Source organism: Mastigoproctus giganteus, chromosome 3, assembly GCF_048544385.1.
Source record: "Mastigoproctus giganteus isolate SK-2022 chromosome 3, ASM4854438v1, whole genome shotgun sequence".
Taxonomy (NCBI): Eukaryota; Metazoa; Arthropoda; class Arachnida; order Uropygi; family Thelyphonidae; genus Mastigoproctus; species Mastigoproctus giganteus.
Window position 1 is genome coordinate 223,230,018 of NC_143577.1, and position 27,216 is coordinate 223,257,233.

Here is a 27,216-nt window from a genome sequence, read left to right on the forward strand (position 1 = left end):
CTCTTGGTATTCTCAAAAATGTTTAAGCCTCTTGTTACATAGACCAGTGCATAGGCATGTGTAGAATGCCTAATACTCAGATGTGATTTTTTTTATGGACATAATTCTTAAATTCCAATAAAATCAGGGGTGCTGATCAGAAGTTAAAAATATATTGGAGTATTAAAATTCATATTTACATCACTCTGATAGCAATTTTAATATAATTAGTAATTTTTTTTATTTATTTATTTTTTTATTTGGCACATGCTATGTACCGTTAAGGCTGTTGCTGGGTTCAATAATCTCCACCCTTCAGATGTATCTGGTGTTAATAACAGTTAGATTGCAGAATTTTTTATAGAGATTTTTAAAATTAATGCATAAGATTATTTCAATTAAATTGCAACTTCTAAAATGCAATTTTACCTACTAAAGCCCCAAATTATAATATATATAGATAGATAGTATTATGTAATACTATATTTTATGTAAAATTTTATGTAAATTTATTTTTTATGTAAATTTTATGTAAATTTACATAAAAAATAAATTTTATGTAAATTTACATAATATTTTATGTAGATAAAATTTTATGTAAATTTATTTTTAATTTATTTCCTTAATTTATTGTTTATGAACTTGATGCTATAAAAAATAAATATTTTCTTCAGCAAAATTGTCCAGAAACTTTTGGGATTGGCATTAGCAGTTGGAGGATTAAACTTCTTCCTGCTGTTATAGTTTGGTTTTAATTTCTCTTTTATGTATACTGAATGAATCATGGATTAGGGAATGAAGGAATAAGTAAATATTTTTGTATATTTCAAAATTAATTTTTCAAATGCTCACTGATTGTATTTATGTATCAAACATGCATCCATCTTTATTTCCATCTGTATTTATTCTACCTAAAGTTCTAGGTGGATGATGATTATAAACAATGCTTTCTGTTATATGATAAAAGTCCAATGTGAGGGGTATTTTAAGTTTCTGGTTTACCTTATATTTTGTTATATTATTTGATCTGGAGCACCCTATGTCATCCACTCTTTAAGTGGAAATATTATGTTTAGATCTTTGGTAATATTTAATAATCTCTTATCTCATAAAGATATTTTCAAAATTTTTTAGAAAAAATCTTGGCAAAAAGTGACTTTATGAAGTAATTATAAAAATAAATTATGACAACCAAACATTTATTTCTTTTCATAAATATTTTTATCTTAATAAAACAACTTATAAAAGCATGGAAATGAAATTCATTTTGAATGTTAGACATAATTAGTTTTGTACAGCTCTAGTGAGTAGATATTAGCTTTTAGTTCGACAGTCATGTCATGTACCGGACCATGGTGATAAATGAGACTAATAAGTGCTAAATTTAAGGCGAACCTTAAATTTAGCACTTGTTATAATCTTTTTCTTCTCCCTTAATTTACCCCACCTAAAAAAAAGAAAGTTGCACATGAAGGAGATGGCCTCATTTCCCTCAAACGTTTCTTCAACCCTACTAACATATTTTTAAAGTTTTCTGTAAAAATGCTTTTATGAAAATATGTTACTACTTTCTGTGATAAAGACTTTAATTTTTTGGGTGATCATTATATTATATCCATGAATTTACTGGTTATAACATTAATAAAATGCATAATTCATTGCTAAGGTGTCTCAGGGTTTGGCTGACTTCCAGACATTCAAGGACCGTACGCGGCGGCGCATGAGCCTACCTATAGGTCGATTCCTTGACAGCCGAAGGTCTAGTGTAACTTCTGTTGGTTCCAGCTGTAAGTGCACCTCTCTCTCTCTGGCTACTTTCACACTAATTCTCTCATTCTTTCATTCATCACTTGTCATGATTAATATGTTTGCTAGGGTTGATGTTGTGTCGGCCATTTTTGATATTGTGTTTTTCAAACACAGTGACAGGCTTGATTCTTTTGATATGTTACTACTTGATTCTTTTGATATGTTACTACTTTTACTACTCCAAATATTAGCAGATTAAGCCATATAATATTTGTTCCATATTACTGTTGGTTTTCATCACAGCAATATGTAATTGAAATATAGAAGAAAATTAATTTCTTCTATATTTCAATTAATTATTTCATCTTATTATTGAAGTTAGTATACATTAAAATATTCAGCACTCGCCTATTTAAAAATGTAATGCATAGAGTTAATTAACTGTAAGGTTATTTAATTAATAAAATTTATTGTGTTGTAGTGGTCTTTTTATAAATTATTTCCTTTTATAGTAATAACTGTAAAGCTGCATGTGATTGTGTGGTGCAGATTATGTAATGCAGCATGGATCACATTCTCTTAAATTTTGAAAAATTTCAAGCATGTTATAAGCATGGATTTCTTTTTTAATTAATATGATTTTCATTCTGATATAATACATTACTAGTTAATTGCATATTTCATCAGAAAACAGTCTAATATTAATCATTAGTGAAAATATTGCAGTTTGTAAGAAATTTTTAAATGAATTTTCCCTTTCAGTACTATAAATATAATGCATGTATAAACAGATGTTTAGTTGTATTTTTGCATGATACCCAGAAAATTATTGTATACGTATATTTTTTTTCAATTTCTAAAATAAAAATAACTTGGGGGGGGATATTGTTATGTATTGAATTGGATGTACTTTATCATAGTTTTCTTTTCAATTTTAGTTATCAGATAAACAGATTAGGAAGGCAAACATAAATTGCTTTTAAAATTTAAACTTGAACTTGAATTTCTAAACTTTTAAACATAAAATAGGTTCTAAAAGGTTAAATTTTCAGTTCAAAGCAGTGGATATCAAGGAAGTTCTTTTATTTCATTTTTTATACTGTCTGGTGGCATACCTTATCAGTGTTTTCTCTACAGTGCAAACTGAAAATTGTTATTTCTGATTAATTTGTATGAATGTGGTGACTTTTGCTTCCACTCATGTTATCAGAACAATATCTTGCTTCACACTTAAATAAAATTTAAATCATAATGAATAAATAAATTGTAATGAATGATGTGAGAGTGCTGAAGATGTTAGCAGAGTTGTAGCATAATAAAAATATTAAATTACAAAACATCTGTATGGATAAAAATAATTATTCCTGTATCCATTTATATTTGATTGAACATCATTCAACCGAGTGACTCATCATTTTCAACTACTAATACTAATGCAAACATTATAGCTTGGTTAGGCATTTAGGGTGTGGTTTTTTCTGCTGGGAAGCTTTGGTTTTTCTTTACACAGACATTGTGCATAAGAACAATATGAAATGTCTTATTGCATTTTACAGAGAAAGGATAAGAACAAAGCTAAAAAAAAGAAAAAAAAGTAGAAATTGAGAATTTAATGCAATTGAAATATGTTAATATCATGTAGAATGAAAGTTAACTTGTTTCATGTTGATTTTTTTTTTTAAAGATGGATTTTATTTATAATCATTTGTGTGAAATGGTACTAAATAGATTTATTCCTTATAAAATATGGGACTTAAATTATTAGTGTGAGAAGCAAAGTTACACAAATGTATATATACACTTAATAAAAAAAATGGATGCATTAGTTTAATTTAAGTGTCAGCTTCTTGAAAATGAAGTTGATGGTTTCTTACATTGACTTAAAAAATTAGTATAGAATGTTCACTGAATAACTCTTGTTTATTAATGATCTTTATTTATTTTTTTTAGTGGTCATGATTTTTACAACTAAATATGTTATTGGAAGAAGAGAATTGAACATATTGTAGTTACTGAGGAACTTGAATAAAGTTGCATCTGTTCTAAAACCAGTTTAAATTCAGAATACTAGTATTGAGATATAATACGATTTTCTGCATAAAAATAAGAGGCCAATGCCTGACCTAGTGGTCATGCTAGAGTGTACAAAAAGATCATTTGCGGTAATTAATTGACTGCAAAAAAAGCAGCATTCAAGCAAATTAGTTATTTCTATGGAAATTGTGGAAATATTTGATTTGAAAGTAATTTTCCAAATTAGTTTATTATATTGGGCTTGGTCCATCTAGCCATTTTTATTCAAAATGGCAAAACTTAATAAGGAGTTTAATCATGAACTGCTAGACAACATATATATTGAATTGGAAACTGCTTGAAATAATTATGCATAAATTCACCACTACAAAAATTTTCCCTTGGTTGGTATCTCATTCTGTGACATTGTATAAGTGTAAGAATTACTGAAGCTCATAAAGAATAAAAAAAAGCTGATGTATGTAATTTTATAATATTGCATTATAGATTGAGGCTAATACCATTCTGTTTTCACTCTGAAGAAATCTGCCTGTTAAATCGAACAAAATTTAATCACCAGTTTATTTGATTTTTAAAAAAAATTTATACTTGGAAATAAACATTGGTGTGTTAGACTATTTTTGTTAATATTAAATTTAGAAACATATAAGATGTTTATTTTAACAGGTAAAGTTTTTTTTTTTTGTTTATTTTTAATATTTAATGATGTATTCAGAATTATATAAAAGAGATAAAATTGCTACTATTAAAGAGACAGACAGTAATTGTTCAATATCAAATTTTGTATTGTACTTATTTTTTTGTGTTGCACCTAGAAATAAGGAAAGTAGACATTTGAAAAATATTTGAAGTATCAGTTCCTTAATGTTATTACATAGCAAAATCCATGAATAATGTAATTTCATTTTATAGCTTTCTTTTAATACTTAAAATGAAACTGCATTGAAAATTGGCGGTGTTAAATTAGTAAATCAGTAGCATAGCAGCAGACACATGCTCTTGCTATCTGTTCCAGTACAATGTTATTTAGTAGTGAATTATGTATAGTTTGTATTGTAACATTTTAAGTATGACTTCATAGAGAGAGATATTTTTATGTACAATAAATGGGAAGGAAATTGACCAGCACAGAATAACATTTCCTTCTGTTCTCAATGTCAGCTTCATACACTGATACCAGTTCAGATGAAGAAGGAGTATCTCCAAGGGAAAAGACACAGAAATCTTCTACTGGTTTTGAAGACTTCTGCATTAAGAATATTGCCCAAGCAGCATTTGGAAGAAGGGAAATTGAAATAGCAGAACAAGGTAGGTGTTCTAATTTTTAAAAATTAGCTCTTTAATTTAACACTGTATATATATATATATATATATATATATATATAAAAAATGATCTTAGTGTACTGATAAGAGTGGTGGCTAAAAGCAGTATATCTATTATTCGAATAAACTGTACATGTTTCGTAACAGTGATTGCCTGCATGTGTGACCAGTCCAAAAGTTTTGATTTGAGGATATATATATTCAATAAATTGTATTATTCAAATTCCTAGGGAGGGTGGGAAAATCATCTTAATGTTTTTATTTCTTGTTGGGAACAATTTTCTTATATTAAGTAAATGACATTTGATCAATGTTGGCATTTAGTTCAAACTATTCTTGCTATCAGATTGTTTTTTTTAAATGAAATTTATATGTAATCCACCACAGATTTGGGCAGACAACAGAAAACTCAGAATAAAAAGCAAATAAACCATTAAAAATTAGTGCAGTACTTAAAGGTTTGTAGCTGAGTGGTCACAGGTTTAAGTGGGCCAGGGTGTTTGTCGAAATAATTAATTGTAAACTCCTCTGACCTGGTGGTTGTGCTGGAGTATAAACAAAAAGTGTAATGTGGTTAACGAACATAATTTGCATGTTTCTAATTTTTTTTATTCAAATTTCTGAGTGTATTCATTTTGTAGATACCATGTATTGACAAAAAAAGTTACCATTCGCCAGTTTATTAAAGTTCATATATACTGGCTTCCCAAACTTCTCCAACACACACATCTACTTTGTAATATTTTCATATATATTATAAACAAACATGCACTCTACAGATTATAACATACCAAAAGGATGGCACTAATTTTGTGCGGATTGATTTGTCATGACCCTGTTGTGGTGTAGCCACTGACATGACAGTCTGTCCAGTAGTCACACTTGATAAGCAAGCTTATTCATTTGATAAATGAAGCAGTCACATTAAAGTTGCTAATAAGCAACCTTATGCAAGCAGTATAAAGAAGTATCAAAAGTATGACAGTTACTCAAAGAAAAGGTTCAAGGAAAGGTCAGGATTTCAATTACAGGAAGGGGGATGGCAGCCTTAGGTATTTCTTGAACCCTCCTTACTGGAACTGCATATTATAATTTGCTATTTGGTACTATTGCATTATGAATGGATTTATCCTGGAGGCCACAAACAAGTTTGGTCCAAATGAGAAGTATTACAAAAGAAAGATGCCAAAATGAATGAAAAGAGAGCTGAAAGATTTAATTGAGCAAAAGAAAATGACATGAGGTAGTTACAGGCTTTCATGTGACACCATTTTATATAATAACTAAGCAAATTTATAATAAAACCACTAACAGGATAAGACTTGCAAAACCTGAGTTATGAAAAGAGTGCTAAGAACAGGGAGGAAGAGTTCTGCTCCTATTAATTGCATATAAACAGAAAATAAATTTGATAGATCATTTCCAAAGTCAAAGTGGTGGTATAATTGACAATTCATTTAAAATGGCAGCTGAGTTGAACTCTTGTAAAATTAGTGGCATAATGATATCAGAGGAGCACCCATCTAAAAAGCTAATGAGGCTGAGTGAGAGTAAAGCCCTGGGGGTGGAAAGTGTACATTCAGTTATACTGAAAACCAAAGCAAGTGAGTACATCCAACCATTAATCTTTTTAATAATGTTCATGAGATGATCATTAGATTCAGGGATTGGACTGAAGAAGTGCCAACATCCCTTCACCCCACCCCAGAAGTGAGGGCAGTTTTATAGACCAGTGAGTTTGACAAGATTATGGAGTTGTTTGGTTAAAGACACAATACAGAACCATCTTAACAAAAAAGACATGCTAAATAGATCTTTAAAGAAAAGACTGCCAAAAAAAAACTGTAAATTACTTTAATGAGATTATGAAGTAGTAGCAAAATAGTTGAATATGCATCAGATTTATTTATTGTCTGATTTGGATTTGTTTTTGGTTTACTGGTGCAACAGCAAGCTAGGCTATAATGCGCAAACCACAGTTATTTAGTGTACAAGCAGGTATGTGTATGCTTGTTTTTGCTTGTCTCATCAGCACCCCAGCAGGCATTATAATTCTCCACACCTTGATTTTTAGGCAGTTGCAAGAATCAGTTTCATTTCTGTTTTATGACTGCTGTTAAAAGTATTGGTCTGTGTACCCCCAAACTAGCAGTTTTCCAAACTAGTGTGCTGTCGGGTAAAATTCCGAACACTTTAAAATTTAATTCAAACTTGTGGCTTTTTCTCAACATTGCCCTATACCTGTTAAGCAGGTCTCCAGAACTGTTATTTTTAATATATTTATAAGGATTCACAATTTTTGGTGTTAACAAGCATGTCAACCAGATGTAAAATCCATATTTTTTTAATTTTTTTTTTTTGGTGCTTCTGCAATTGATATATACTTTTGTAATTTTTATCTTATTAGATCTACTTTTAAAATAGGTTCTGAATAAACCTATTTCAAAACTAATTTTTTTTTTTTTTTAAACAGAAATGCCTGGTATTATGGCCTTAAGGAAACGCGTTGGAGAAGATAAGCCACTTAAGGGTGCCAAGATTGTTGGCTGTACACATATCAATGCCCAAACAGCTGTAAGTTATAGTTCTTTCTTTAAAGAAATGCCTTATTAGAACTAAACTGTATATTTGATTAATTAGCTGTACAGTTTGCTATTTTCATATTTTTCATATTCTTGTCTGTGTACTTCATATGCCTCCCCATACAATATTCACTTTCACTGTGCATCGTTATTTTTTTGATTGGAAAAGCATAGCAGTAAATAATTCTTTGTTAATGTGTTTGTGTGCAGATTGCCTTTGTAAATTTTTCACAGCACTTTTCAGTTTTGTATTTTAGCTGTATTTTTAGTAATTCAAATCACTAAATATTGGAAGTATGCTAGTTCAGTCAGGATATAATTTGTTTTTTTGGAGAACAAAATCATTACAACTGAAGATTTTTTTAAAAATTTAATTGTCAGAATAAAGAATAAATTTATAAATTGCATCATTTTGAACTGTTTTAGTTATTTTATCCCAAAATAGATTTGACAAAGCTTAACCAAGAATGTCCTTTTATTAATTAATATATACTTTAATACATTTACTCTAGATTGTAATAAAATATTCTTCATGCCTGGATTAGTGAGATAGTCTGTCCATTCTTCATTAAAAAAGACAATTCATTGTAATTTTATTTTCTCCCTGATGTAGCAAGATAAAACTATAACAGTTAAAATACTTCATTTTCTATTGCAGGGAGAAAATAAAATTACAATGAATTGTCTTTTTAATGACAATTCATTCCTATGCAAAAAAGTCCAATTGCATGAACGCTGTCTTTCAGATATACAGTTGAAGATCTTTACAGCGACTCTCTTAATGTTCCAGCACGTTATAACCTATGTTGAAATCCTGGCTGATTTCCCCTAAACCTAATCTATTTTATATTTGTTATGATGATCTTGAAAGACAGATGAATTCTCTATAATGATCCAAAAATTTCCACCACTCTGTTTTGTTTTTTACTTTTTATTACATTATTCACATTTCAAAATTAAAGAATGCTAATTTAAAGCTAATGATGATTTTGCAGGCTAACTGCGAAAAATCACTCATTGGTGATTTCTCATGCCTTTCATAATGAAATTAACTTCAAGTAAGAAGTTGATTTCATTATATGTTATGTATAGAGTGTGTGTCAATAAGGCTCCCACAAAGAAGGTACTTTGCCAGCTGCAGACAAAATTAAGAGTTTATAAGCTGTAGATAATGGCATGCATTCTAAGACTTGTATTATTAACCAGTTCAGCATTCCTAAGAGTCAACTCTTCACCATTCTGAAATATTGAAAAAAAAAAATTTAAAACTTAGAGAAATTTGCTGCACTGGGTAGGACCAGAGCATGAAAGGTACTCTTGGAATGGTTAATGATGATACCTGCAAAAAACATTCCCATAGATGGAAAACTTTTAAAAGCTAAGGCATTTGCATGTCAGATGAATATTGAGGATTTCAAGGCTTCTGGTAGATAGTTCCAGAAATTAAGACTTGGCTATTTTTCAAAACAAAGTGTGCAGTGAAAGTACAGTTGTTGACATTGAAACATCACACTTCTCCCATATAAATACAATTATTTCAGTTAGATTCCACTTTAAGATTGCTTACTATATTTAATAATTACTCATATACTATGTAAAATTAATAATATAGTTTATTAAACTAATCGGCCAAAACATTATACCTTTAAGGTGACGTTTCAGGCATCATACCGATACTTGATCATCAGACCATGTTGCTGACAGACTCCTTTCCGATGCTGCCAGGAACCTAATGTGCATACCTAAATTCTGCTTTATTATTATTATTCTTATTTACATCAGACCTTCTTAATTTACATATTTTCTTGGTTAGTAGCATTTAATTTATTTTTATTTATTTTTTTAAATTTAGGTTTTGGTCGAAACATTAGTATCATTGGGAGCTGCAGTGCGTTGGGCTGCATGCAACATTTATTCCACTCAGGTTAGTTTATTTTGGTTATAATTTTATATGTTCTTCTCAACAAAATTAAGTGATGTGTATGGCACAGCTGTTTTTGGCTATATTTATTCTGCTCTTTTACTCTCAGACATAGCATTAAAATTTGAGGCATATTGGGAAAAAGCTGTAAGTTAGGGTCTTGTAGTTATTAACAGGTGGGACTTTTTTTTTGGAGGGATGGGATATACTTCATTAAAAGATGTGCGAGAATATTTTCTGATATTATTGAGGTAGTGTTAAATGGATCAGAAAACTGCTAGTTTGGGGTGGGAGTGCACAGAGTAATAGTTTAATGACAGACTTTAGCAGATGCAAAATTGATTTTTGCAGTGCTTCTATTGGGGCATGCAGCAGCCTGGAAAGTAAAGTTGTGAGCAATACGTAAATTCTGTTATGAATAAAAAACAGATTTGCATATATTTGCTTATACACTAATGCTAGGAGCAGAGTAGATGAATTTGAAGTATTGGTTAAGTATCAAATGCAAACATAGACATATAATAAATATGGTGCTACTCAAACATCAGGGATGCAGAATTTGAATGTGGTGAGTATAATGAATATAGAGGAATGTGTAATGTGTACACAGTTATGCTCTAGGTTAAGAAACAGAATCTAAGAAAACACAGCACCCCCACCACAAAACACCAAAGTTCTGATATGATTTGCTATGATCCCAATGATGGGGGCTGCAGAATAGACATACTGGAATAAAGTAAACATGTTTGGTGGTTTATTTTTATTTATTTATTTTTTTATGAAAACCCAAAATGCACAGGGTATTAGAACCTATAGTACTTAGTACTCAGCATGGGTTGAAGGTTGAAAAGATGAAAGAAGATACTTGTTGACATTAGACTTGAATTCCTGTAGGTTGCAATTTTAACAGGAAATATATGTGAAGGGAGGTTGTTCCAGAAAGTGGAAGCTGGAGGAATAAATGAAGAAGAAGAAAAGTTGGTCTGTAAGTTTGAAGTTGGACAGTAAAAGAATGCTGACTGATTGTGGCACGTGTTTGGATTGGTTTATAAGAGAAAGGAGGAAATATAGAAGCCAATTCAGAAAAACAGTGCTTATGGAAGTATGTATAAAAAAGGCATGCACCAAAAACAATGTCTATGACAAAGAGAGTGGAGAAAAATTGTAAAAGATGTGTCATTAATTGACCTAAGTGCCCTCTTTTGAATGGAGTCTATAGCCTTTGCAGACAAGTTAATATAATTTATGAACTTTGAATTTTCACTTAGTTTACTTTAACATCTCTAGTGCTATAATATAAACAACTGTTGGGATGGGAAACAAATTTGTGTAATAAATTATGTGGAATCTTCATTAAATAAGTTTTTCATGTCACTAAAATTCCAAAACCATACCTACTCTTGCATTCATTGGGTTGAAACTGATGCCAAAAATGCACAGCTCATTAGCCTCAGCATGCTTTCACATGTTTAGGGGTCCCCAAACTGAGGTAGCAGGGGCTTGTTTAATACAGTATGTAGAACAATACTTGAATAAGTACTGATCTATTTACAAGTGATGTTGCTGTAATTACTTTCTAGCAAGAAAAAATAAAACTTGAATATTCATTTTGAAATAGGGATTTAAGTGTAACATCAGTTTGCAGATCTAATTCTGTTAGCAACACAAATGATTTTGGAACAAAGTAAAATATTTTTCTACTCTTTAAAATCATTAAAGCAATAGGTGGTAGATGACTTTCATCAACCGGTGAAATACCACCACTTTGCTTATTGGAGGCTTGAAGTGGTGAAACCCACGTTTAGTCTCTAGAGCAAAGTTTCCGGCACCCCCCCCCCCATACTTCTTTTTCAACCCATGCACGGTACTAAGTACTGTAGGTTTTGATACCTTTCGTGTTTGGGGTTTCATAAAAAAAAAAAAAAAAAAAGTTTTGGGTACACCGCCCCAGATTTTTTTATCTGCACTGTTTGTCCCGGTTAGGGATCAGTGACATGGATGGAATGCTTGTTATTCATCCATTCATAACATTAATTGAAGAACGACACGAAGAGCAGTGACTATTTATTACGACTCTGTCATTTCCCACTTAACCATCTCTTTATCCATTGTAGCAACTTGCCCTTAATGCCATACTGCTCCAATTTGTACGGCAGTCTTCCACGTGCAATGGTACCAAAAGCTTTCCTGAAATCCAAGTATATGATATCAAAATTATTTTTTGCATCTAGTTCCTTTGTGACCACATCGTAGTATCCAATAAAATTCGTCAGACAAGGCCTCCCCTTATCAAACCCGTACTGTGTCCGAACTATTACTGCAGTCTTGTCTAGATGATCCTGCAACACTTCTTTAACCAGTGATGCCATTATTTTCCCCCAAACAGAAGTTAAACTAACAGGTCTATAATTATTTGTCACCCTTTGAATCCCCTTTGTGAATTGGGGATATGTTTGCACATCTCCAGTCCATGGAGACCTCCCTTGAATCTAAGAATGCTCTCATAATTATGGCTAAAGGTTTGCTTACTTCCCTCGCTGCCTTCAGTATAACAGGATGGATTCTATCCACCCCGGGTGCCTTTTTTATATTTAACTTCAATAATTTATCCTCCACTTTGCTCTTTGGTATTTACAAAATCATTTAGCTCCCAGTTAAGTGTTTAATAAACTTCTGTCCTCCCCTTCCTTACAAAATTTCACATGTGTGAATGTAGATGCAAAATACTCATTCAGTTTGTAAGCTGTCGGAAAAGGATCATGAACAGTCGAACCATCAATATCAAGTGGACCAATCTGATCTCCTTCCTTCTAGAGTTTACATAAGTAAAGAAGTCTTTGCTGTTTTTCTTTTTTTCTTTGCCAAGAATTTCTTGTAATCAGCCTTTGCTTGCCTAACCTCCTTTGTAACATGATTACAGACTAGCTTATATCTACCATAAGCTTCTGTGTTGCCTGCTAATTTATATGCATCCCATGCATTTTTCTTTTTGCCACAAGCCTAATTAATTTGTCTGACATCCATTTAGGTCTAAATCTTGAACAATATTTCCTAGTTGGTATGAAAAACACTAGTAGCTTCCAAGACTCATTCCTCAAAGGTCTCCCATTTAGAATTTGCTGTTTTTAACATCATCAGTTGATGTCACTGTACAGAATATAAAAACTGTCTGAGACTACTATAGTCACCATTATGAAAGAAAAAAAAAATACCATCAGGACCTGGAGCTTTCTTGGCATAAGGATTACTCAAAATTCTTCTGACCAGATTTTGGTGGAAGACCACAGGAGGCATTGAGTGGAGTGTACTGGGATAGGTAGGAGATGGTTTACTGAAATTATCAATATAACATTTAGAAGAAAAGTAGGATGCTGTAATTCAACTTTTATCTTTAGGTGAGATGGCAATAGAATCATCGGGTTTTAACGAAGTTGGGAGTACAAATGAGCAAAGCCAGTTAGCAAGATATCAGAATGCTTCAATGCCATTTGGTTAAGGAGCAAGTTTTCTACTCTTAGCCTGTTCAAAATCTAGTTAGGACCAGGGCTCCCACTGCTGGGTTTTTCCACCCAGATCTGGGTTTTTTGATTGTCATCTGGGTTGATAGGTTTTTTTCACAAAAATATCTCATTATCTGGGTTTTTTCGGTAATTTTTAATTTTAAGTCAAAATTTATTTTTATTTCTTGTAAATACAATAAAATTTAATACATTTAATAACAGTTTACAATTTTTTAAATTTTATATTCTAACAATACTGATTATAATTTGTAATATCTCAAGTGCTTGTACAAAATACTACAAATGTAAAAGGATTTCAAAGTTTTTGCAGGGTTCTACACTATGAAATTATGCTTACATGTTCATACATGTTTGTGTTACTAACATGTATGCGCAGCCTACTGAGCAGGCGGAAGGCGGTCTTTACTGCACAGTCTTTCGTGATCGTTTGTGGTATTATTGCATTATTTGGTGTGATTTTTATATTTATGCGTGTACTACATACAGTGATATAATAAATTTAAATTGTAGTGACTATTTCTATTTTATGTTAATGGATTAGTGATTTATTTTTTTTTATTTTATAGAACATTTTAAATAAGATAACTGCTAATTAGCCATACCCACAAATTGCCCACAATGTCTGAAACTTGTTCCCCACAGAGAAAGATGAGTAAACGGTGGTATACTCAAAATTTTAGAAATGAATGGTTAGAAGATCCGGAATTAAAGGATTGGTTGAAAGAATACAGTAATGAAAAAGGTGCGTCTTACTGTATTTGTTGTGAAATTAAATCAAAGAATGCCAATAAATCGATGTTACTAGCGCATAAAAGTACAGTTAAACATAAAAAAGTGCAAATATTGCTAAGACAAGTTCAACGTTAGACACGTTCTTCACAAATAGTAAACCTACGAAGAATGAAGAAGTAGCAAAGGCAGAATTAACAATTGCTGCACTCATTTCTGAGCATAATATTCCATTTGCGCAATGTGATCACCTTATAGAAGCATGTAAGAAAGCATTTCATGATAGCAATATTGCAAAACAAGTTCAGATGAAGGCGACTAAAGTCTCTTATCTTATACAAGATGGCATAGCCTATCATGAAAAAATATACATTTCTAACATATGCAGAAACAACAAGTTTTCAATGATAATAGATGAAAGTACAGATTTATCTTTATCGCAAGTTCTAGCTGTTGTTAGATATTTTGATATTCAAAAACTTGATGTTGTAGATGTGTTACTTGACACTGTTTGTGTCGAAAATGGTACTTCAGAAGGGCTTTATCAAGCTGTAAAAGATCTTTTCATAGAAAAAAACATTCAAATAAGTAATCTCGTTGGCTTTGGAAGTGATAATTGTGCCACTATGATGGGTACTAAGAGTGGGTTCCAGTCATTGCTAAAAAAGGATGTACCATCAGTATTTATAATGGGATGTGTTTGCCATTCTTTTGCATTATGTGCTAGTCATTCAGTCAAGGTACTACCATCATATCTAGAAATATTTATAAAAGATATCTCTTGTTATTTTTCCCGTAGTAGTAAAAGATTAAACGAGTTCAAAATGATTCAAGATGTTGTAGATACTGCTAAGCATAAAATCCTCAAATTAGCACAAACACATTGGTTATCCCGTGGCAATGTAATAAAAATTATTATTGAGAAGTGGGATGCGTTAGTTCTTTATTTTCAGTCTCAATCCAAAATTGACAAAATCGATGGTGCAGGGAATATTTACAATACTATGATCACCAAAGGAACTAAGCATATGTTGTTGTTTTTAGGATATGTACTGGAGAAAATAAACTGCCTGAATATTGAATTTCAATCTGAGCATTTCAGATTGCACTTACTTCATTCAATGGTTTCAATTGAGTATAAAAATATTCTTAGTTTTTTCATAAAAGAAGTCATTACTTCGTGCAAGCTGGTTGAAATTGATCCAAGCAATGCAATAAATCATAAGCCTCTGAATAAAATATATTTGGGAGGCCGTTGTATGGCCTTATTAAATTCAACACCACTTGGTGACAGTGAAAGCAGGTTTAAAATTTCTTGTTGAACTTTGTATGGAAATCAGAAAAAGATTTCCTCTAAATGATGGAATTATCGCCAATCTCAATGTTCTTGACCCAGCAGTGATACATGATCGTGCCAATTCACCATCTTCAATTTTCCATTTAGCAATGCAGTTCCCTCACCTTGTTTCTGAAGACAAACTAGATCTTCTAGATGATGAATGGAGATCATATCGTTTAAATCAAGATTTAGATTTCTCTTACAAAACCATCCCTGAGTTTTGGTATCTGTTACGTAATGTAAAAGATGGCTTTAATAATTCTAAATATGAGATTTTATCTAACTTTATGACCAGTCTAACTATTTTACCTCACTCTTCGGCAAGCGTAGAAAGAATCTTCTCCCAAGAAAACCATATAAAAACAAAAGCCACAAACTCCCTTAAACTAGAAACTGTGAAAAATCGACTAATGGCAAAACAGGCGATAAATAGATCTAATCAAAATTGCTATATGTGGAAACCTAAATCAGAATTAGTAAAAGAAGTCATACAAGTAACTTGTCATAAAAGATACGAAGAACGTTTGAAAAAAATGAAAGAACTTCAAAAAATAAATGTGGAGGGAACTGAATGGGATGAAAATTCTGATTACAATTAAATAAAAGATATTTTTGCATGATAAGTTTTATTTTATTTGTGTTGCTATACTATATGATGAAAACTAGGTTTTTTTTTGGGTTTATTTAAGTTGCAATCTAAGTTTTTTTTAAATTTGTGAGTGGGAGCCCTGGTTAGGACTAATTAATAACTGCTTTACAGTTGTTGCGAGTTTTGGTATAGATGGAAAATGAACCTGAAGATTGGGATGCAAAGCCAATTGTGATATGTACTGTTAGCTTGAACACCCTTAGCACATTTATTTGAAAACAAAGGTTTAGATAAAGATGATTTTAAGGTGGAGTGTTGAATAAAAGATTTCATCCCTACAAGAATGATTTCACTGACATGATCTGAGCAAACATTGCCATCAGAAGAATTAAAACAGTAATTCAACCAAGGAAAAAAAGAATATAAATCTCACAGACCATCCCAGTTTGCATTCTTGTAATGCCAATACAAGGCTGAGAATGGTAAGTGAAAGACTCCATTGGAGAAGAGATGATCACTAAGTTGTGATCTAAGGTGCCCAGAGTATCATTCACCACAGACATGTATTTGGAAGGGTTGTTTTTTAGAAAAAAATATCAGAAGTGTTGGCTGTGTGGCTAGAATTGTCAGGTATTCTTTTAGGTAAATGAACAATTTGTGGGAGGTCATTGGTAATTACAAAAGCATTGGCATCTTGACCAGCTGGCCCGTTTGACTAGAGAAATGGAAGCCAGCATAGACATTAAATGCACAAGGAAACTTACCTCTGTTTAAGGAAAGTTAGACTGGAGAAAGTCATGTTTCAAAGAAAGGAAGTCCAAGAGTTCTAAGTAATTAGTGGAGTTGGGAGAACGATAGAGGCTTATGGTAGATGAATTTGACAGATTGGCATAAAGAGGTTTTGAGCAAAAGAACGAAAAGAGAAGATTTCATATTACTAAGTCTCTGGCTTATGCAGCATCAGCCAAAAAAAAAAAAAAAAAAATCCTCCCATTTCATCCCTCCATAATTTCCAAATGCCTGTCCAGCTCAGCCATAAATTTATTTAGGCTATTGGCTTCCACAAAAAAAGATGGAAACCTGTTCCACAAATCAACTACCCGCTGGCTAAAGGCAAATTTCCGCACATCTATTCTACAACTATCTTTCCTCAGTTTGAAACTGTGTCCCCTCAGGTTCTTAGTCTGAGCAAGACGAAGAATCCCAGCAGCATTTAGCTTGCTCAACCCATTCAAGGCCTTATACACCTCAAGCATATCACCTTGCAGGTGCCTACTCTCCAGGCACTGCAATTTGTAGAACTTAATTCTTTGTACTCATTCTAGCAACTCAACATCCTTCCTAAAATGAGGCCTCCAGACCTGTACACAGTAGTCTAGGTGTAGCCTGACCATTGCCTTGTATAACGGGATTATCACATCCCTGTCCCTGCTAGCAAAATTCCTATATATCATTGACAAGACTCCATGACCTGCCCTGGCAGCCCGTATGCACTGCTCATCGAACTTCATATTTGGCTGCACAATTACCCCCAGGTCTTTTTCACTTTCCACTTCACTGAGTATAGTACCACCCAGTTGGTACATTTCTCTTCAGTTATTGCTACCCATGTGCAGTAAATTGCATTTGTCAATGTTAAACTTCAGTTGCCACTTTTCAGCCCATTTGCCTAACTTATCTAGATCCAGTTGGAGTAGCATACTGTCTTTATTGTCATTAACAACCCTGCCAACCTTTGTATCATCTGCAAACTTGGACATTAAACCTGATATACCTTCATCAGTATCATTGATAAATATGCAAAACAATAATGGGCTCAACACCGAACCCTGGGGAACTCCGCTAATAACATTTGTCCACGAAGAGCAGTGTCCATTGATTACCACTCTCTGTTGTCTCCCGCTCAACCATCCCTTTATCCATTGTAGTAGCTTACCCTTGATGCCATACCTCTCCAATTTGTACAGCAATCTTCCATGTGCAACAGTATCAAAAGCTTTCCTGAAATTCAAGTATATGATATCAAAATTATTTTTGGCATTCAGTTCCTTTGTGACCACATCATAGTAACCAATGAAATTGGTCAGACAAGACCTCCCTTTGACAAACCCATGCTGTGTCTTGACTATTACTGCAGTCTTGTCTAGATGATCCTGCAATGCTTCTTTAACCAGTGATTCCAATATTTTACCCAGAACACAATTTAAACTAACATGTCTGTAGTTACTTGTGTCACCTTTTGAACCTCCTTTGTGAATTGGTGATACATTTGCACACCTCCAGTCCATGGGGATCTCCCGAGTGCAAGGAAGCTCTCATAATTAATGCTAAGGGGTTTGCTTACTTCCTTTGCTGCCTCCTTTAATATAACTGGATAGATCCCGTCCACCCCAGGTGCCTTCCTTATGTTTAAGTTCAAAAATTTCTCCTCCACTTTGCTGTCAGTTATTACAAAATCACTTAGCTCCCTGTTAGCATTTGATAAACTTCTCGCACTCCCCTCATTGAATAACTCTTCATATGTGAATGTAGATGCAAAATGCTCATTTAGTTTATCAGCTACCTGAGCATGATCATCAATAGCCAAAATCTGATTCATCCCTTTCCTTCTAGAGTTTACATAAGTAAAGAACTCCTTGGTAATTACGAAAGCATTGGCATCTCGACCAGCTGGCCAGTTTGACAAACCCGCATTTGCCTGCCTAACCTCCTTTGTGACTTGATTACAGGCTAGTTTATACCTGCCATATGCTTCTGTTTTGCCTGATACTTTATATGTATCCCATACATTCTTCTCTGCCACTAGCCTCATTAATTCATCCCCTGATCCATTTAGGCCTAACCCTTGAATGGTATTTTTTAGTTGGAATGAAAAGCCTAGTAGCCTCCAATATTAAGTCCCTGAAGGCTTCCCATTTAGAATTCACTGTTGGTAACATCATTAGTTGATCCCACTGTACAGAATTTAAAAACTGTTTGAGACCTCTGTAATCACCTTTTACGATAGCAAAAGCCCTTCTCTTTAGCCTTGATGGTAGTTACATCTTTAAATAATTCCCACATCAATACATTGTGATCACTGTCGCCAAGTGGTTCCTTTATCTGCAGATTCTTAATGCATGAAGAATCACTACTGATGATCAGATCAAGAGTATTATTACTCTCTCTGTTTGCCTCTTGAACATGTTGCTGTAGAAAACAGTCATCCAATAAATCCACAAAAGTCTTGGTAGTGTGCGAGTGACCAATCCACAAATTCCAGTCAAAATCTGGAAAGTTAAAATCTCCCATTATATAAGACATTCTGATTTACTGCCCCACTCCATTTCTCTGCACAATTGCTCATTATACTCATCAGATTCATTAGGCCTATAACACACGCCTACTCTCATTTTTCCTTTCCCAGTGCTTATTTCACACCAGACTCAACGTTGCATTGTCCACCAGCATCAATTGGATGCGCTTCCTTAGATTTTGTGTTTCTTAACTAACAGCATAACCTCTCCTCCCTTCCTATCCTGTCTATCCTTCCTATACCCATTGTACTCCCCAAAATCCAACTCTGCACTGCTTATGTCTGTGTGACACCACGTCTTTGATATCCCAACAATATCTGCCTTTGATGTCTTGACTAGCACTTCAAGCTCATCAAATTGATTAACTAAACTTCTAGCATTGTTGTACATGCAAGTATACATGCACCTGCTCCTGCTCCTAGCCTCCCTAACAGCCCGTGTATTTACTTGTTCCACTGTGACTCCCAGCAGTCCTGGAAATCTCCATTACCTTGCTTTCCAGTCTGCTGCCCATGGTGTGGAATATCAGAGCAGACATGCACAAGTACCACTTTTGAAGTGAAAACAATCATACTGTGAATAATTAGGACAACTGAAATCAGCAATGGTTGAATCAACTGATAATGGGGATTCTCTCAGAAAAGTAAGTGGGGACTTGGTAGACTAATCAAAAATGAAAGAGCAATAAAGCAGAATACGTCCTATTATTATTATAAGAGAAAACCTCCTACCTTTACTTTATTGTAGGACTATAATTCTCTCAAAACTCAATTACGTATAAATGTATTCTTGTGTGAATTAGCGTTCCATGTTAATTAACATGGTATGCTAATTCACATAAGAATACATTTATGCATGATTGAGTGTTGAGAGAATTACAGTCCTACAATAAAGGTATGAGGTTTTCTCTTATAATTTAAGACTTGGTAGACTGTAAGTGGAAATGGACATAATTGTGATTGGAACAGAGACTACATATATTTGTGAAATTAATGAGGAAGTGTGTTAGAGATTTAGACTTTTTTGCAGATAAGTTGTTCTTTTAATTTGACTATTTGTGGTGTATTCAGTAGTAAGAAGAGGTGGGGAGGACATGTATGAAGTAATGAAATTTTTGGATATAAATTTCATTACTTCAATTTTTGGTGGTGGTAGTAGTAGTAGTGGAAATTGATGCAAAAAAGCAAGCTTATATAGCATCAGCAAAAAAAAAAAACCCTCATACTACATACTTCTCCCGTCTATACACTTCAAGAATTTGTCTAGTTTTTCCATGAATTAATTTAAACCATCCACTTCCACAAAAACAGATGGAGGCCTGTTCCAACAATCAACCACTTGCTGGCTGAAAGCAAACTTGTCACACACCTATCCTACAAACATCCTACTTCAAATTAAATTTATGCTCCCTCATGTGTAGTCTCAGCAAGAGGAAGAATGCCATTTCACATTCAGCTTACTCAATCTATTCAAGGCCTTAAACACCTCAATCAGATCACCTCACAGGCAGCCTGCCTAAAAGCTGCAATTTGCGGTACTGAAGGCTTTCTAGGTAAGAGCACCATTTTCCCCCTTCATCAATCTGGTTGCCCTTCTCTGCACCGGTTCCAGCAGATTTGCATCTTTCCTAAAGCGAGGTTTCCGGCTCTGTATACGATACATAATCGCTGACATAATAGGGCTTACAGAAACATGGTGCCACCCAGAGATAGGGGATGATGAGTTTCAGTATGGTATGTATGATGTATTAAGGAAAGATAGAAGGGGTGGTGGGGTCAAGCTTCTTATCAAAAGCAGCCTGAGTGTGACAAAAGCTTTCCTGGATTCAGACATTTTGCATGCTAGTGTAGAATCTGTATAGTGTAAGATAGTTGGAAGCAAAGGTATAATAAGAGTGGGAGTGATCTACAGGCCAGGTGATTGTGAAGATTATGATGAAAGCCTCTACATGTAAATGGAATGGGCAAGTAAGCATGATGTCTTATTATGGATGATTTTAATTTGCCTCTAATTGATGGAACAAATGGGAGAGAAACTCCACATGGGACAAAATTTTTAAAATAACTGGATGATTGTTATTTGTATCAACATGTCAGGGAATGTACTAGGGAAAAGAATACTCTAGACCTCATCACCCATGAACCAGATGACATAATAGGGCTTGACAGTACAGGAACCAGTAGCAGAAAATGATCACAGAGTTCTACGGTGGACAATGAAGACAGAGGTAGCAGTAGTTAAAGGCAAAGGAATGGGTTATAATTTCAGGAAAGGAAATTATGACGGCTTAAGATGCTACACGGTCTCTATTAACTGGGTAGATATCTCAGAGAGCAAATACAATTAAATAGAGGCCATGTAGCATCTTAAGCTGTTGTAAGTCATTTAAAGTCCTCTTTAAAACATTAATCACAGAAGCCTTGAATACGTATATGTCATTTAAAAAAATACTCTACGAGGAGGATTCCAAGTTTGATAAATAATGAAGTTTCCAGATTACTTGAGCAGAAAAAGACTGCATGGAAAAGTTACAGAGCAATAAAAAGTACTGAAGCCTATAACAGCTACAAATTGGTCTGTAAAAGTGCCACATAAAAGGTTAGGCTGGCAAAGGCAAATTATGAGAAATTGCTGACAAAGAGAGCAAAGAGGTGGGGGGAGGAGGATAAGGAATTCTTCACATATATAAATGCAAAGAGAAGGACAAACCAGATTGGACTCTTATGCAATGGACATGGGATAGTATTAGATACCCTAACTGAAGTTGCAGATGAACTCAACAGTTACTTTGCATCAATATTTACAGAAGAAAAACCCTTTATGTCAATGAGAAATTATGGGAGTGAGATTGAAAAATATGTAATTAACGATGTCGAAATTTCACACGTTTATTTAATGAAAAAAACTTTCTAGTCTACAGGTCAGTAAGGCTCCTGTGGTTGATGGCATATACCTTATAATCTTAAGGGAAGTGGCAAGTGAGTACATTGAACCACTGAGGCTAATTATGAGAGCATCATTGGACTTGGGAGTGATTCCATTGGATTGAAAAAGTGCCAATGTATCTCCAATACATAAGGGCGGTTTTAAGAGTGAAGTGGGATATTACTGGCCGGTTAGTCTAACTTCAGTAGTAGGGAAAATCATGGAGAGTATGATCAAGGGTGGAATTCAGGATCATCATCAGCCATTTTCAATCCACTGCAGGATGAAGGCCTCTCCAACAACTTTCCAGTTCCTTCTGTTTTGAGCACTGGCCATCCATTTATTACCCACAAACTCATGAATTTCATCTGTCCATCTCCGCCTTTGTCTTCCAGGTTTTCTTCTAGCTCCTCTTGGATACCATTCTGTTATTTTCTTAGTCCATCTGTCATCATGTCTTCGAGCTATGTGTCCTGCCCAAGACCATTTTAGTTCTTTAGTTTTGATAAGAATGTCCTTTACTTGAGTTTGCTGCCAAATCCACGTGTTTCTCTTCTTATCAAACAGTCTGATTCCCAATATAATTCATTCCATTCTTCGCTGTGTAGTTCTCAGCTTCTCTTCCATTCTTTTGGTGAGTGCCCAAGTTTCACTTCCATAAGTCATGGTGGGGAGTATACATTGGTTCATTATTTTACGTTTCAGACAAACTGGGATATTGCTCTTCAGTATGTGACTATATTTCCTGAATGCTATCCATCCAAAATTTATTCTTCTCTTGACTTCTACCCATTTATCATTATTACAGCTAATAACTTGTCCCAGATAAGTATATGACTCCACCTTTTCAATTACTGCTCCTTCAATCATTATTTCCCTTTCTGTGGCATACTTGTTCATCATTACTTTTGTTTTAGCCATATTCATCTTTAGTCCAAAATCCTTACTAACTGTGCATAACTGATTAAGATTTTCCTCTAATTTTTTGGGATCGTGGCTTATGACCACAATGTCATCTGCAAATCATAAATGGTTTAGGTACTCTCCGTTCACATTGACTCCTTTCTGCGACCAGTCTAATCTTCTGAAAGCTTCCTCAAGGGAAGCAGTAAACAGCTTCGGAGATATTGTGTTCTCCTTGTCGAACTCCTTTCTCGATTTTAAATTTCCTACTGTCTTTGTCTAGTCTAATAAAGGAGGTAGCACTCTCATATATTTTCTTCAAAATCATAATATAGGGGGTATCTGTGCCTTGTCTTTCCAGTGCCCTAAACATTGCCTTATGCTGTATGTGGAGTCAAATGCCTTTTCATAATCCACAAATGCCAGGCATAATAGGGTTTTATATTCATTTGCTTTCTCCATTAGCTGTGATAATGGAGAAAGCAAATGAAGGTGATCCACAGTTGAGAATCCTGTCTTAAAGCCAGCTTGCTCTTTCGGTTGATTCTCATCAAGTATTCTTTCTAATCTGTTAGTAATGACCCTTGTGAACAACTTGTAGATGTGGGATAACAAACTAATTGATCTATAATTTCCAATTTCTGATTTATCTCCTTTCTTATGCAGCAAAACTATGATTGCATTATTCCACTGCTTAGGCGTCACACCTTTTCGAATGCACTTTGTGAAGAGTCTTGCCAGTTTTTGTGTTATGTCTCTTCCTCCCAATTTTAACAACTCTACAGTAACTTCATCTTCCCCCGGGGCTTTCTGATTCTTCATTTTCTTCAATGCATGTTCTACCTCATCAGGAAGAATATCGGGTATGTCGTATGTGTTGCTACTTTGCAATCCATCTTCCCCACTGCTGGCATCATTCCCCTGCTCCTTGTATAATTCTCTATAGTAGTCTTCTGCTATTTGAATTATGCCTTCTCTGCTGTTTATAAGTACACCATTGCTATTCTTCAGTTTCAGTATCATTTGTCTTTCTGTATTACTGCTCATGGCTGCTGATTTAAATTCTTTGTTTTCCCTTAATGCTTGTTCTACTTTTCTTGTGTTAAATCTTCTTATGTCCTCTCTGAGTCTCTTTCTAATGGCTTTGCATAACTCAGTATACTCAATTTTTGTCCCTGTCAGTGTTTTTCTTCCTCTTCATTTGTCGTCTTCGTTTCATCATGACAAGTGTTTCTTGACTAATTTTTTATTCTTTGGATTTCTTTTTCCCTATAGATTTCTTGGGCTTTATCGCTTTTAGAAAGTTGTAATATTCCTTGTTGATATCTTGGTCCTGAGCAGCCTGCAGAAGCTCAAACTTGTTCTTAAGTTCCAGTACATACTGCTTTTTTCTCCTCTTCTGTTATCTCAAAGACCTTTGTATTATTTACTCGAGTCAGTTTTTTTCCTTTCCTTTCCTACATTTATATCAAGTGTACATCTTACCATTCTGTGATCACTTCCAACATTTACCTTATTCAGGACGGTAACATCATTCACAATATATCTTCTGTTAGTGAGTTGTTAATCCATTTGGACTCTTCCATGTCCACTTTCTGTTCACCCTTTTCCTGAAAAAAGTGTTCATTACTGACAGTCCTTGAGATTCTGCAAATTCCACAAGTCTTTCACCTCTTTCATTTCTTTCACCAATTCCAAAATTTCCTATAGTTCCCCTTTCTGCGCTGTTTTGTCTTTTTCCAACCTTAGCATTGAAGTCCCCCATAATAATAGTGCAGTGGGTTTTTTGCTCATCTAGAAGACTCAATTTCGGTGTACATTTCTTCAACCTCTTCATCATCGTGGCGTGATGTTGGTGCATAAATCATTATAATCTTTAGCTTGTACCGCTTAGAAATCTTGAGTATTAGTCTTGACACCCTTGGTGATGTACGTTTGAATTCCAAAATGGTGTTTTTAAAATCTTTATGGATCACTTAGATAGAAATTCAGGATCACTTAGATAGAAACAGAATTCTGAAGGACACTCAGCATGGTTTTGTAAAGAGAAAATCATGTAGCTATTTTGACAGAATCATTCGAAGACTTTGGGAATAATTTCAACATTGTTTATTTGGATTTCAGCAAAGCATGTGATTCAGTCCCACATGAGTGGTTACTTTATAAGCTGGAACAGGTTGGAATCACAGGGAAAATCTTTAGATGAATGGCTTCAGGGCAGGAGGCAGGGGGTTGTGATAAATGGTTATTCCCAGTGGTGAGCTGTGAATATTTTAACAATGGGCTTGCACGCAGTTTTGCTGACTTTTGAAGTGAAAATTCTTTAGTAGCACCCCAGGCAGTTTTTGCATTGGAGTGTCTTGTGTCTGTGGATTGACAAAAATTGTCACAAAGTGATTCCCCCACCATTGTACCACTCCATACCAGGCACGAGCTACATAGTGCCGTACAACACAATCACTACCCCTACATCGTGGCCATGGTGTAATTCGAGTTTGTTTTAAATTGCTATATCTCATCTTCTAGCAATCCGATTTTAAAGACCAAATTATTTCTTTCATCATTCTCCACCATATTTCATAAAAAATTTCAACAGAAAAAAATTGATAATTAAACATGCTGAAAAGTAAATTTTTCAAAAGATTCTAAAGAAGTTTCAAACTTCCACTATGCGTGTGCGCACACATTTTTATTATTATTTTTTTATTTTTGTTTACAACTAAGGAATTACCTTTTTTTTTCATAACATTTTAATATTGCGAATAAAAAATAACATACAATAATACAAATAACAAACAACCACAAAACTTCCTAGAATACAAAAACAAATATTACATAAAAAAACAAACTATTCTAGAAAAGGTATAAAAAATCACAGCTTACCTTAAAAAATATTATTACACAAATATTCAAGAAAAATTTATTCTAAAAACTGCCATATAGAATGTACTTCTCTATTAATATTTGTTGTCGATCTTCTACTTTGCTCAACAGCCAAGTGATGATTACAGAGGAATGATTTGACATAACGATTCGGATCAAATTGAAGCAATGATTTTCCATTTAGATTTATGGTCATCATATCTGCAACGTGTTTAATTGTCAAAGATGTTCTTTTTATTGTCACAGTGTTATTCATTATGCTGAAAGCTTGCTCAGCTTCAGCACTGTTAAGCGCAATGATTTCAAGGATTTTTCTGACTTTTTTAATTGATAAGGGAATTTCACTCAAATTTAAACATAAGCTGTAGTAGTGGCATGTGATGCAAGAAAGTAAGTGTAAAAACAAGATTATGCAGCATCAGCCAAAAAAAAAAATTAAAAAAAAAATTACAAAACAATCCCCTCTAAATATTTGTCCAGTTCCTCCTTTAATTTATTTAACCTATCAACTTCCACGTCAGATGGAAGTTTGTTCTAGCAATTAACCACCCGCTGGCTAAAGGCAAATTTCCGCACATCTATTCTACATCTGTCCTTCCTCAATTTCAATTTATGCCCCCTTAGGTTTGTAATCTGAACAAGTGGAAGAATCTCATCAGAATTCAGTGTGCTCAACCCATTCTAGGCCTTATACACCTCAATCAGATCACCTCGCAGGTGCCTAGTCTTCAGCTGCTGCAATTTGCAGAACTTAAGCCTCTCCTGGTAAGAGGATCCCTTCATTCCCCTCATCAATCTTGTTGCCCTTCTCTGTACACGCCCAAGCAAATCTACATCCTTCTTAAAATGAGCCCTCCAGACCTGCAGGCAGTACTCAAGGTGTGGCCTGACCATTGCCTTATATAGAGGGACAATCACCTCCTTTTCTCTGCTAGAAAAATTCCTGTATATTATTGAGAACAACTCATGAACTGCCCTGGCAGCATGTCTGCATTGCTCAGAAAACTTCATATCTAACTGCACAATTACTCCCAGGTCTTTCATTTTCTACCGCCTTAAGTGTAGTACCACGCAGTTGGTACATTTCTCTGGGGTTACTTATACCCATATGCAGTACTTTGCATTTTTCAATGTTAAACTTCAGTTGCCACTTCTCAGCCCATCTGCCCAAATTTTCTAGATCCTGTTGCAGTAACACACTGCCATTACTGTCATTAACAACCTTGCCAACCTTTGTATCATCTGCAAACTTCGATACTATGCCTGATATACCTTCATCAATATCATTGATAAATATACAAAACAACAGTGGACCCAACACCGAACCCTGTGGGACTCCACTAATAACATTAGTCCACGAAGCGCAGCACCCATTGATTACCACCCTCTGTCTTCTCCCACTCAACCATCCTTTTATCCATTGTAGCAACTTACCCTAAATAC

At 34.1% G+C, this 27,216-nt stretch overlaps 1 protein-coding gene across 3 annotated transcripts in view; it reads left to right on the plus strand.

Annotated features, from left to right (window-relative positions):
- LOC150088784 (adenosylhomocysteinase-like 1) overlaps positions 1-27,216 on the plus strand; it is a 333,024-nt gene that overhangs the window by 118,804 nt on the left and 187,004 nt on the right. For 2 of the 3 annotated variants that reach the window (XM_090370896.1, XM_090370895.1), the window contains exons 2-5: positions 1,646-1,766; positions 4,924-5,070; positions 7,559-7,659; positions 9,520-9,591. In XM_090370896.1, coding sequence (XP_090227022.1) covers positions 1,700-1,766; positions 4,924-5,070; positions 7,559-7,659; positions 9,520-9,591 — 387 coding nt within the window. In that variant the 5' untranslated portion in view covers positions 1,646-1,699. The remainder of the gene's footprint in view (positions 1-1,645; positions 1,767-4,923; positions 5,071-7,558; positions 7,660-9,519; positions 9,592-27,216) is intronic. The other variant, XM_090370894.1, reaches the window with a different exon arrangement.